Source organism: Cetorhinus maximus, chromosome 10, assembly GCF_964194155.1.
Source record: "Cetorhinus maximus chromosome 10, sCetMax3.hap1.1, whole genome shotgun sequence".
In the NCBI taxonomy this organism is placed as follows: domain Eukaryota; kingdom Metazoa; phylum Chordata; class Chondrichthyes; order Lamniformes; family Cetorhinidae; genus Cetorhinus; species Cetorhinus maximus.
The window spans coordinates 66,514,526-66,526,609 of record NC_135888.1 but is presented as its reverse complement, the minus strand read 5'-3'; the positions used below and the strand labels follow the sequence as shown (position 1 = coordinate 66,526,609).

Here is a 12,084-nt window from a genome sequence, read left to right as displayed (position 1 = left end):
TCTCCAATATCAGCCAATGAAATGTGAGAATGGAGAGGCCATAATTCTATAGTTTAGTCAACAGTAGCCAATGATATTTCGCATAATTTGGATCCCTAACCTCAGTCCTCATCAATTCAAGAGAATTGACCCTCTGTGATTTGGAGAAGCCAAGACAAAATTAGGCACCTACCCAAACTGCAAAGCATTTGGACCTTTTTCTATTCAGCATAATGCAGACAGCAGATACCAAATTGTTCCAAAACTTAGAAATATTAAAAATGCTCCTGATATTATTCAGAAGCACTTAATAAAAGTGGTCAATTGGCCATAAAATATAGGTTAAAATCATTGAGAAAGGCAGATGAATGAATATCAATACCATTCCCTTGCATTACTGTATCCCCAACACAACAAATGCTGCAAAAGATGTTGGCTGATTGAATTCAAAAGGCACCACTGACAGCAAGTTACGGCAGGAGCAGAATAAGGAAGAATAAGCGAGAGGAGTTCATCTGCACTAGTCATAAAAAGGACAAAATGGTCTATGTGGTTATTTAATGATTCGAAGCATTAAAGATATTCATTTATTACTTTATTTGGGTTTGGCTCTACTTTGTGCTTTCAGTAGTTTAAATAACTTTATGTAGAATGAATACATACTAGATAGGCAAATCTCTTCCCATCTCTCCTGAAGGGTAACAATACCACAGACTCTGGCAACTTTCCTTTTTGTTATACACACAATGCCATGTGGTTTGGTATAAAACAATTATAAATCCAGCACATCACTTTCATACAAATAGATTTTTGATTGCTGTTGCTTGGTTCTGGACTTTGACATTATGTAAGTACTTTGAAACAACGGGATTATTGAGGTATCGCAGGGACACAGTTGTTTCACATTACACACCTCTAATCTTGTTCTGTCAACATCTTTTGGTAACTTATTCCGACCTCTGGTGGTTACCATTAGAACGTGAAATGGATAAATCTAGAAAAGAAACAAAATTCAACCAATTGTAGTGAACAAACCACTTCAAATGTATTTGGTGTAGAATGTAAATAAGAAGAAGAAAATTGGACGACAGATAATGGTGAAGGCTTTGTTAATCAACACAATTATTAAAACAAGTTTCCTTGTATACTTCATGTACACTTTAATGTGACATTGTTTTCAGAAGGGAGCTTGTAGATTTGTCACAACAAAACGGTGGTGGATTAATTCAAAATGACTGAGGTTTTCTATCAGGCTGCTTTGAAGGATTTTTACGATGCATTTTTAAAAATTATTTCTTGAATGCTTCCATTGACTCAACAACTTGTATTATACGGTGCCCTTAATGTAGCAAAACATCCATAAGGTGTTTCACAGGAGTATAAAAATTGACATTGAGCCAAAGGAGGAAGCATTAGGACAGGTGATCAAATACTTCATCAAAGAGATAGGTTTTATTAAAGAGGTGCAGAGAGAGAGAGGTGCAGAAACAAAGAGGTTTGGGAGGAATTTCCGAGCTTAGAGCGTAGATAGCTGAAGACATGTCTGCTCATGATAGGGTAAAGGAAATGGGGGATGCACAAGGGGCTAGAACTGAAGGAATGCAGAGTTCTCACCTGGCTATAGGGCTGGAGGGGGTTACAGAATAGGGAGATCAATCAGATCATCACTTTTGCGATGAGTAAAATTAATGTCCTAAAAATAATGCAAGTGCCTAATAAATAGAATGCAGAAAAAAATACTACACAACATAATGTGCTCAGTAAAACGACTGTCAAAACAATAGTTTGTAATTATTTCTAGTAATTGTTTTTCATGAAAGAGTCCTTAAGTTCTAAGCAGCTTCTTCCACGCAGGATGCAGGCATATGGTTATTCAGAAATGTGATAGCCAAGAGTGATCTGTCACCTTGATAACTCAATTAAAATGTCAGGGAGCCCTGGCACACAAGCCTCCAATTGTTTCTGGTTGTGAGCTCTGGCATTGTCAATGCTTACCTTCCACCTAACAGACTGCTCCTGTTCTTGGTTATCCTGTCAGTTTAAATACTAATCTTTTTATGTCAACTTGCTTATTAATTTCTAGAAGGAAGAAATAACTATACAAATTTGGCAATAGCTGTGACTGCTTTGTTAGCTGAGCCATAACTAATAGCATTTCAAACAGCTATCTTAAAATGTTATAACAAAATTAAGTTTAATTCTATAACATTTACAAAATGGCTTAAAAACAAAGGTAGTAGCATCATCCATGAGAACAGCACACAATGAATTCTGATTAGATCATTTCAAAGGGTATATGGGAATGTTATATTTGCTCAGGTGTCCTGCTGAAATGGTTCTGAAACAGATACCTAAAGCCAATATCAACTGGTCTTCCTAGTTTATTTGGCCTCGTGCCCCGAACCCTGAGGAAAACCCATTGGAAGCAAGAATCTTATGGTTCCCAATGCATCAATTAAAGGAATCCTGCTCTATGATTTTACTTTTAAATAAAACCCCAATTTCTCTACAGCTGTCAAAACAATGAAGATTTACATTTGCAAATACAGTCAATGGTGGGAAAACCTTCAGCTTTGAACACAAAAGTGCAAAAGTGAGAGATGTGTTATTTTAGTGTTACTAACAGACGATGTGGCACAATGATGTTTAAGCAGGAAGTATGTTGTATCAGAGAATGCCTTGTCTCACAGCCTGTTCGTGAGAGGTTTGTTAGCGTATTGCAACAGTAGAAATCGAACATTTCCCCATTATTTGCAGATTGTTTATAAAATTGTAAACATGGTGACTCTTTTTTAGGTGAATAAATCTATTGATGTTAAAAAAGTCTTGTGTCTGTGTGAAGTATGTAGTGTGGAATTGTAGAGTCGCTTGCAAACAGAAGAACTACTGATGCACAGAGCACTGACAGTCAGCAGCAACAAGTAGAGACAAAAATCCAATGTAAGTCTGTTATCAATACATGCACAGTTAACTCGTGCCTGTTGATTGCAATGCAGGCAGCATGCCAACTTTATGCTGCCTGCTTATTTAAATGATCCCTGCATCCAACCAGCACTCACCATACTGTTCATTAGCTGGACCCATCAGCAGGGGGCCAATAAGCAGCACTTAAAAATTGCCTTCCCTGCTTAAAGCTAGTCTGCATCTTTTAAAGGGGAGGAGCATTGTGGCTGGAGTGGGTGCTGGGAATCATGGGTAGATAGTAAAGAGAGGAATAGTACAAGAGTGGAGAGAGCAGCCTCCAAGGTTTTTGGACATTGCACTGGAGGTTTTCGTGGAGGAGATGGAAAGGAGGAGAGATGTATTGTATTAGAAGGGGTTCTGGAAGCCCTCAAAATGCTCATTGAGAAGGGAGTGGGAACAGATGGCTGTGAAGGTCGATGCCAGGAGTCTAGCCCTGAGAGCCTGGATCCAGTACCAGAAGAAGTTCAATGACTTTACATGATTGTTCAAGGTCAGGGGCTGTATCTTCAAATGCCAAGTGCTGGCAACTGCATTACTAGCTTCTGCCAACTGCGGAGATCACTACAAGCCCATCGCTCACCAACCAACAATGTCTATCAATTTGGACTCATATCTAACATTCATACACATCACCTCACCCTCATACACTTTTCACTGCTGCAAGTCTCACACCCGCATCTCACAGCTTACACGCACTGCCAGCTATCCAATCATGACAGGGATTAATGGAAACCACACAGCTTTCCCGTGCCTCAGACGGCCGCCCAGCAAACCCTGTCTGATAGCCTGATCGAGAGAACCGGGATCAGAAAGGGGGGGGTGACTGAAAACCGCCCCCTTGTCCTTGTTTCGGCCCAGAACCCTCCCTGCATCACCACCCCCCCACCCCCCAAACCGTGACACCCACCCTGCGGAATCGCTGGGCGCAATGGCAGCTTTTCACGCCATATCTACTCTACTCCCGCTCTGGCCGCAGGATGGGCAGCAACCTCACTAAACTGGCTTGAGAGGCGGTGGCAGCTGTGGTCAGCACCAATGCCCTTCAAAAGAGGATAGCCACCCAGTGCTTCAACAGGATGAATGATCCCCTCTGTTCCACCAGGGTAAGTCACTCTTCTCATCCCTCTCAACTCACACGCTCACAAACCCATCACACATCCACACGACCCTCACTCACTGCCAGTTCAAGAGACATCACCATTCACTCTCTCACACACACCTTCATTGTCCTCATCCCATCCATGGGACCATTCACCAACCGCACAGGCCAGGCATACTTATCATCTGTTATGGCAGGCGACATGCTAACATTATCTCCATCTCTATTCATGCAGGACAAGCTGGCACACAAGAGGGAGCAATCGCAGACCAATGGTGGAATGCCTGAAATCAAGGTCCTCATGGACTTTGAAAACAGAGCCATCCAGCTTGCCAGCGAGGATCTGGACCATTTTTGTGCTGATGGTGAGGTCGGCGGTGCTCTAGCAAGTGAGGATCCAGCAGTGCAACATCCATCAGACAGCCATGCTGTGAGTGATGTGTCCTCTTTCACAGGCCACTGACATGAACTAATTTTTAAAAATTCATTCATGGGATGTGGGCTTAGCTGGCTGGGCCAGCATTTATTGCCCATCCCTAGTTGCCCTTGAGAAGATGGTGCTGAGCTGCCTTCTTGAACCACTGCAGTCCATGTGGTGTAGGTACACCCACAGTGCTGTTAGGAAGGGAGTGCCAGGATTTTGACCCAGCAACAGTGAAGGAACGGCGATATATTTCCAAGCCAGGATGGTGAGTGACTTGGAGAGAACTTCCAGGTGGTGGTGTTCCCATCTATTAGCTGCCCTTGTCCTTCTAGATGGTAGTGGTCGTGGGTTTGGAAGGTGTTGTCAAAGGAGCCTTGGTGAATTCCCCTTGCTTCCGCAGGCACATCTGGGAAACAGCCAAACAGAGTCCATGACCCAGGGCCTCCAATGAAGTCTCAAAGAAACCTCTGAAGAGGAATCTGGAGGCACCCTCCTTGAAGACCCATCATAGTGCGCACCCACACACCACAGTAGCACAGAGACACACACCTCGGTGCGACCTAGCTTTACAGTAGCCTTGGGATCACAATCTGGTGAGCACATTGCACAGTCTGATCCACAGAAGGCGGGCAGGGTCTTTCCAGGTCCCCGGCACTCGGAGGACTGCTGGCGGCCAGAGGTTTGCTGAGTCTGAGTCAGATGATGAACCTCTGGACTCAATCATGTCACAATTGCTGGAGCTGTAAAGGCAAGCTCGGGAACATCAGAAAGGGATGTCCACTGCACTTCTCAGATTACAAGGCACTATGGAGGAGTCTGTCCGCTTTCAGGCTGAGGTGATAGCGCCGGCATTGCAACGCATCGAGGTCAACACTGGCAGGATGGTGGCCACCATGGAGACCTTGGTTCAGGACGTTGCTCCTGCACTGCTGTGCGGGCTAAACTCCAGCAGTGATATCATAGTTGGCCTCCAACAGTGTGTATGTGAGAGGGGTGCGGGACAGATAAATCTCAATCCAGCTACCCCTTCTCCTCAAGGAGTCAGCTAGAGGCCCTTGGGCACCCATAGTGAGGGGGATCAGCAGGTGTACCCCCGGGGGCCATCCATCCAGGTGACTCCAGGATTGTCTGATCCAGCTGATCCTCTTCCTGTGATCGCAGCAGCTCCAGCTCCACAGGCCGAGGAGGGTGCCACTGCCACACAGCAGGATCCCGAAAGCAGGCTGGAGCCCTCCAGAGGACACCTACCAAGGTCATCACAGGCAGGCCATAGCAGTCAGCAGGCTGCCTCTACCTCTGCTGTGGATGGCCAGGGAGCATCAAGATGTAGCGGCAGAGTTAGGAAAGTTAAGAAGATGTAACTCTTGTAGAGTTAAAACAATTAACTAAATTAACAAAAACAAGGGATAAATCAAGCACAGCCCCTAAATCAGGTCAGCTGTAAAATCAAGGAAAAACTTTAAAGGAAACTTACAAACATTAAACCAAAATGTGATTAAAGGGGTCAACAAAACACCCCAGTCCCCGCGGTGCCCACCGGGCACGGAAGGCCTCGATAGTGCCGGCAGACACCGCGTGCTCCCTCTCCAGGGACACCCGGCCGCGAACGTAGCCGCGGAAGAGGGACAAACAATCGGGCGGGACTCCCCCCTCGATCGCCCGCTGCCTGGACCTGTTAATGGCCAACCTGGCCAGGCCCAGGAGCAGGTTCACGAGGAGGTCCTCCTCCTTCCCGGCAACCTCCGCACCGGGTGCCCATGGATCAGGACAGTGGAAGTGCAAACAAAACAAAAATGTTAAGAAGATGTAGTTGCACAGCCTGGGCATGTGTGTTAATCACTTGTACATACTGTTCACTACGGACAAGAAAGTCTCCCTGCATATGGCTCCTTGTTCTGATGAGCAGTGGTCATGTCACTCAGATGTGAAACCTTTCTGCACAGACAAAGGCAGGTGTCCCAGTACAGGGCCTCTTCTCTGTGCCTTGGCAGCCTTCGGACCAAAGTGTTGGTCCGTCCTCACACTCAGTGGACACATTAGTGATGCCTGCACCTCAATGGTGTTTGTCATTGCTGCCAGAATGTAGTGGGCAGGCGTCACAGAGTTCCGTCATTCTCTCGGTGTGCTCTGAGCACCTTTAAGGTGGGGCTGCCCCCCATCTCTTCAGCATCTGTGACCAGTGACGCTGTGCTCCTGAAGGGGTCAGGTGCTGAAGGTGGACAAAGGATCAGATGCTTTTAAAGTTTCATAGCTGCGTCTCTATGATGTGACCCTGATCACAGAGCACAAATGAGCTGCCCTTGGACAGACAGGAGTCAGACATTCTCAGAGTCTGTGTGAAGATCTATGGCGTGTCCTCACCGCATTTCATCATCATCCTCCTGCAATCCAGTGACTATTAGGGCCTCAACTCCGTCTCCATGACAAGAGCATTATCACAGAGGGGATGTGCGCTGCCATAAGGCAGCCTGGAGTCCACCATTCATAGGTGCAATGTGAGGATTGATGCTGCCTCGTCACCGCATGTTGTCATCATCCTCCACAAATCTAGCAGCTATGAGGGCCTCCCGAGCGCACCTGCCACGTCTGGCTAGTGTGAGGGCCTCATCCCCATCATCATCGCCTTCGAGGACCTCCTCATCCCCATCCCCGTCAGCGTCCTCCTCATCGGAGGAGACCTCCAGCTTCTCCATCTGCTCCTCAGCCAGCTGCTCTCCCCGTTACAGTGCCAGGTTGTAAAGGGCGCAGTGAACGATGATGATGCATGACACCCTCTGTGGACTATATTGCAGGGCTCCACCAGACCAGTCCAGGCACTGGAACCTCATTTTCAGCATCCTGATGGTCTGCTCCACCAAGTTGCGAGCTGCAGCATGAGCCTCACTACAGTGTCCTTCTGCTGCAGTCTGAGGCCACCGCACGGATGTCATCAGCCACGGCCCTTGTCCACAAGGAGCCAACCCTGCAGCCTCTGTGGATCCTGGAAGACGTCAGGGATCTATGACCAACTGAGAATGTAGGAGTCATGGACACTCACTGGAAACCGTGCGCAGACCTGCAGGATGCGTTTGTGTTGGTCGCATACCAGCTGCACATTCAACAAATGGAAGCTTTTGCGGTTGACATAGTTGACCGTGTGTTGTGACGGAGATCTGAGTGCCACGTGAGTGCAGTTGATGGCACCCTGCACCTGTGGAAACCCAAGACCTGGGCAAATCCAATTGCTCTTGCATCCTGGCTTTCCTGGTCCTGGGCGAAATACACAAAGTTGTGTGCCTTCGCAAAGATGGCATCTGTGACCTCATGGATGCATTTGTGGGTGGAGGCTTGTGATATCCTACAGAGGTCACCTGTGCAGCCCTGAAAGGAGCCACTGGAAATTGAGCACCATGGTCACTTTCACGGCCACTGGTAGTGGAGGCCCTCCATGTCCCCATGGCGCCAAATCCTGCAGTGACTGGCAGATGTAACTGACCAGATCCCTAGACATGCGCAGTCTTCATTGACACTGGATCTCGGTCATCTGCAGGAATGAGAGGCGGCGTCTATAGACCCTGGTCTAGCTAGGCACCCACCAGCGACAGCTCGCTGTGGCTCCTCGGCGCTGTGTGCAGGATCTGCAGCCGCCCCTTCTTCCAGAAGGAGCTGCTCCTCCCTCTGCACAGCCAGGTGTCTCAGTCGCTCTCTTTTCAGTCATTTTCACTCTCTGTGCGCTATGGAGCATATAGCTCATTCACAAGGCTCCATGATCCTGAGGTGGGACTTCTGATGCAAGAGAGAGATGTGTGAGTTAGCATGGACATACTAAGAACCTGTCTTGGTCAAGTCTGAAGGCGTTAGTGCATCCCGGAGAGTGCTGCCCACCAGCTGGACGGCCAGAGTTTACTGCGCTGCATGACTGCCTGAAACCCACCCACCTCCGCCCCACTCCACCTGACCGATTGGCGACAGATTTGCCCACTGGACTGCATGCTGTGCCCTCAGCTCAGGCGCAGGAATTCTCCTAACCCTTGCTGCAAGGCGGCGCTGTTAGCTTGAACAATGGGGGAAACTGGTCCAAACCGGGATGCTGACATTACAGAGGGCACCTCCAGCAGTGACTGCTCCACGGCCAGCTTCAGCAACGAGTTTGTGCAACTTGCCCAGTTGTCCAACTGTTCTACAGTCTGCTAAAATGGTCATTACTTTGCAGTTTCCCTGAGGGGTGAAAAGTTCTGGAGAACTTTGATGCCTCTGCACTGCTCGAGTGGGCAGAGAAGCTAGAGGCCCAACTCCAATCATATCAATGTGGATGTGCCTGAACTGTCACAGCTGCAGAGGAATAGTCACTTTATATAAAGTTTCCCTAATGTGTGACCGCTTCCCTCACCCACCCCCCACCACTGCCTTACATGTGCTTGTGTGCTACCTTCAACCGCAGGGCAACCCTTGCCGTGCCCCCCCACCCCCACCAAGTTGCCTTAACTACATGGCAGCCTTTGGACGCCTTCTTAATGCAGGGCAGCCCTTAGCCCCCCCACAACGAGCCTCAACCGCAGGGCAGCCCTTGCCCCCCCACCCGCCCCAAAATGCCTCAACCTTGAAGTCGAACAGGCGACCCCAGTGAGCGCTCCGCAATGTTACTGTGCGCTCACCTATCAGTTCCCCTCAAAGTGCAGCCTGCCAAATGCATGCCTTTTATTTGCCGTGGTGAAACATGTCGGTGGGTGTGTGGACAATCCAGCAAGGGAGGGGTGGGGGCGATTCCAGCGGACAGGCCTAATAATGATATGCTGATGTATTACAATGAGGTTCCCGACGTCCGATGGCGGGAAATGCGGCCCACAATTGGCGGGTGGGGGGGGGGGGGGCAATCACAAACTAGTTTCATGATGTTGTGAAACCGATTTTTGGCCTCCTTGCCATATTGTCCGCTCACACCACCGAACACGCCCGACACCAGCGGGCTAGGAAAATCCTGACCATCATTGCTTTTCCTGTTTGCACAGCTCCCAAATCCCCTCTAGAGGGCACTGTGCTGTTTTTGCTCTCTAATGACCACAAATGGTGCTCTAACTCAGGCAATCTTCCACAGGAGAACGGAGAAAAGAAAGGCTTCATAGATAGTCTGAAACTCTCCTTGGAGTGTGGCAGCATTGACCTTAATGACTGGGATGTGTTTGCTCAGAATGGCAAAAAATTGTCCATCAATCTGCATTACGTTTTCAGCCCCAACACAGATTGTAATGAGGCAGAGTGACAGCAGAGATGAAAAAAAAGGAAGAACATCCTGCATTCTTGATCCCATTACTTCCCCGTGTACCCAACGATCTGTGGGTCGAAAATCAGCCTGCTCGGTCACATGAAGACCCATGGCAAAAACACGCAACCCTGAGTAGATGACATCACTGAATCGAGGGGCAGCCCCCACTGACGGCCACAATCACAGTCTGGGCAAGTGTAAGTACAATCAATTGTGATTGGCATTCCTTTGCCTCTGACTGCAAAACATGGACTGGTTTCACAAGCATGGCTAATGAATCAGAGTTGGAATATTATGTTGAAGTTCTTGTACATACAACTTATCAACAATTACAGTCCATGCTATTGCTGCTGCAATTAACTGATCCTCTTGCAGTTTATTCACCAATGATGTTATTTTTCAAATTGCTGGCTGGCCTCATTCACTACCAAGTTTTGCCCAAGGGTGCACCAAGCTGAGCTAACTCAACTGCACTGTTTGGGGAAATCCCAGAATATGTTAACATGAAAGGAATGCAATGAATTTACAAATATAGTTTTACACAAGATGTTTGATAGGTGCTAAATAGGACACTTGTTGTGACACTTGCTGTTTAAGGGGGTGGAGCTGTGCGGGCAGAGGTGACTAAGAGATGCAAAGCAAAGATTGTGGTAAATAGATATTTTCAGGTCAGCAGGAATTAGGTAGTGGTATTCCTTAGGGATTCATGAGGAAACATGTAAAAAACTGAAAGGGAATGTAGAAAATATTGGAGAGCGGGCAGATAGGAGGCCAGTGCAACTCAAGGTAGAGAAAACAAACAGTGAAAGGAAGAACACCCTTGATAGTAAGATTTTTATCAGATTGGTGGAACAGAAAGATCTAGTTGTCCTGTGAATCTTTCTGCTGGGAGTTCGGGAAGGAAAGGCCACAACAAAAGCAAATGGGATTCTGGGTTTTATATACAGGGATGTTGGATATAAAAGCAAGAGAGGGAAGTTGAATCAAGACATTGATTAAGCCACTGCTGGAGTACTGCACATACTACTGTGCAACTTATTATAGGAAGAATATTAGAGCCATGAGAAAGGAAACAGCAAAGGTTCACCGGAATGATGTCAGGAAGGAGATGATGTAGTTATTAGGAAAAGCTAGAAAAACTGGCACTTTGGGCAGGATATTGAGGTTGGTGAGCTGGGCCCGATCGCTGACGCGTAAAATGACACGGGATGACATCAGGCGGAACTCCCGACATCACCCTGCATCATTTCAATGTGCTGTGCGTCCACCGACCTGTCAACGGCCTACTGAGGCCATTTAAAAACTAATTGAACTAGTTAAAGCACCTGCCCGTCCAACCTTAAGGTTGGCGGGCAGGACAGGAGCCCTGGCGGGCTTCAGAGAAAGCATGAAACCTCATCCACGGGCAGGATGAGGTTTTATGTAGGTTTTTAAAAATTTAATAAATTTAAGTGAAAGTGATGGACATGTCCCAACTCATGTGACAGTGTCACATGAGGGGACATGTCAGGGAAGCTTTATTTTTCTACATTTAACATTAATTAAATTTGGCGCCGATCTCCCTGAGGCAGCACTTAGCCTCAGGGAGATGAGTGCACTCTTTCATGCTCGGCTTAGGGAATCCCCCCCCCAACCTGCACAGGGAGCGCCTAGCGCTTCTGGCGGACATCACACTGGGCGGGCCTTAATTGGCCCACCCATGTAAAAAGGCGGTGCGCCCCCGATCGGAGGTGCGCCCGCTCCTGAACTACCCCCTCAACAAGGGGAGAAAATTCTGCCCTTTATTTACTGAAAGTGAGATAGAAAGCTAAGGGGGAACCTAATGAAGCTTTTCAAAATTATGAACCAGTACTTAGAGGATAAATAGTAAAAGATTTCACTGGTTGGCAAACTGATAACACTTATCACAGGAAGAACAAAGAGGTAAATTAAATGATTTTTTTCATGTATAGGGTTATAAGTACTTCAGGAGCTTTAGCATAATTCAGTGATTTTGGACCTTGAGCAATTACAGAAAATCAAGGCTTTCACCACAACTTGTACATTCTACATTATTTGAGATGGTTGACTTAGTACTTACTTTGAGTAATATAATTTCAATATGAATTTAAACAGCTGATTAATTTTCTTTCATAATAAAATAAAGGATTAACACATTTGCATTGAAAGAAGTGGGCAAGGAATTGCCTCACGAGATAGATGCCAAAACAGAGAAAAAGAAGAGATAATCAGTTCTGATTGTGTGATTGCAATAAAAGTCCTCCAAATTACTGCCTTCTGCATTCTGGGTAGCAACTAAATAATATTAGTAAGAAGGTCACTGACACTATATGGTAAGGGAGTTACTACATAAATACACAGGAGTAAGTAAATGAT

The 12,084-nt window shown here is 46.9% G+C and overlaps 1 protein-coding gene across 9 annotated transcripts in view; it reads right to left on the bottom strand.

Annotated features, from left to right (window-relative positions):
- The window catches only part of ablim3 (actin binding LIM protein family, member 3), a 335,178-nt gene that overhangs the window by 1,158 nt on the left and 321,936 nt on the right, over positions 1-12,084 (bottom strand). For all 9 annotated transcript variants that reach the window (XM_078550582.1, XM_078550574.1, XM_078550577.1 and 6 more), the window contains one exon: positions 893-973. In XM_078550582.1, coding sequence (XP_078406708.1) covers positions 893-973 — 81 coding nt within the window. The remainder of the gene's footprint in view (positions 1-892; positions 974-12,084) is intronic.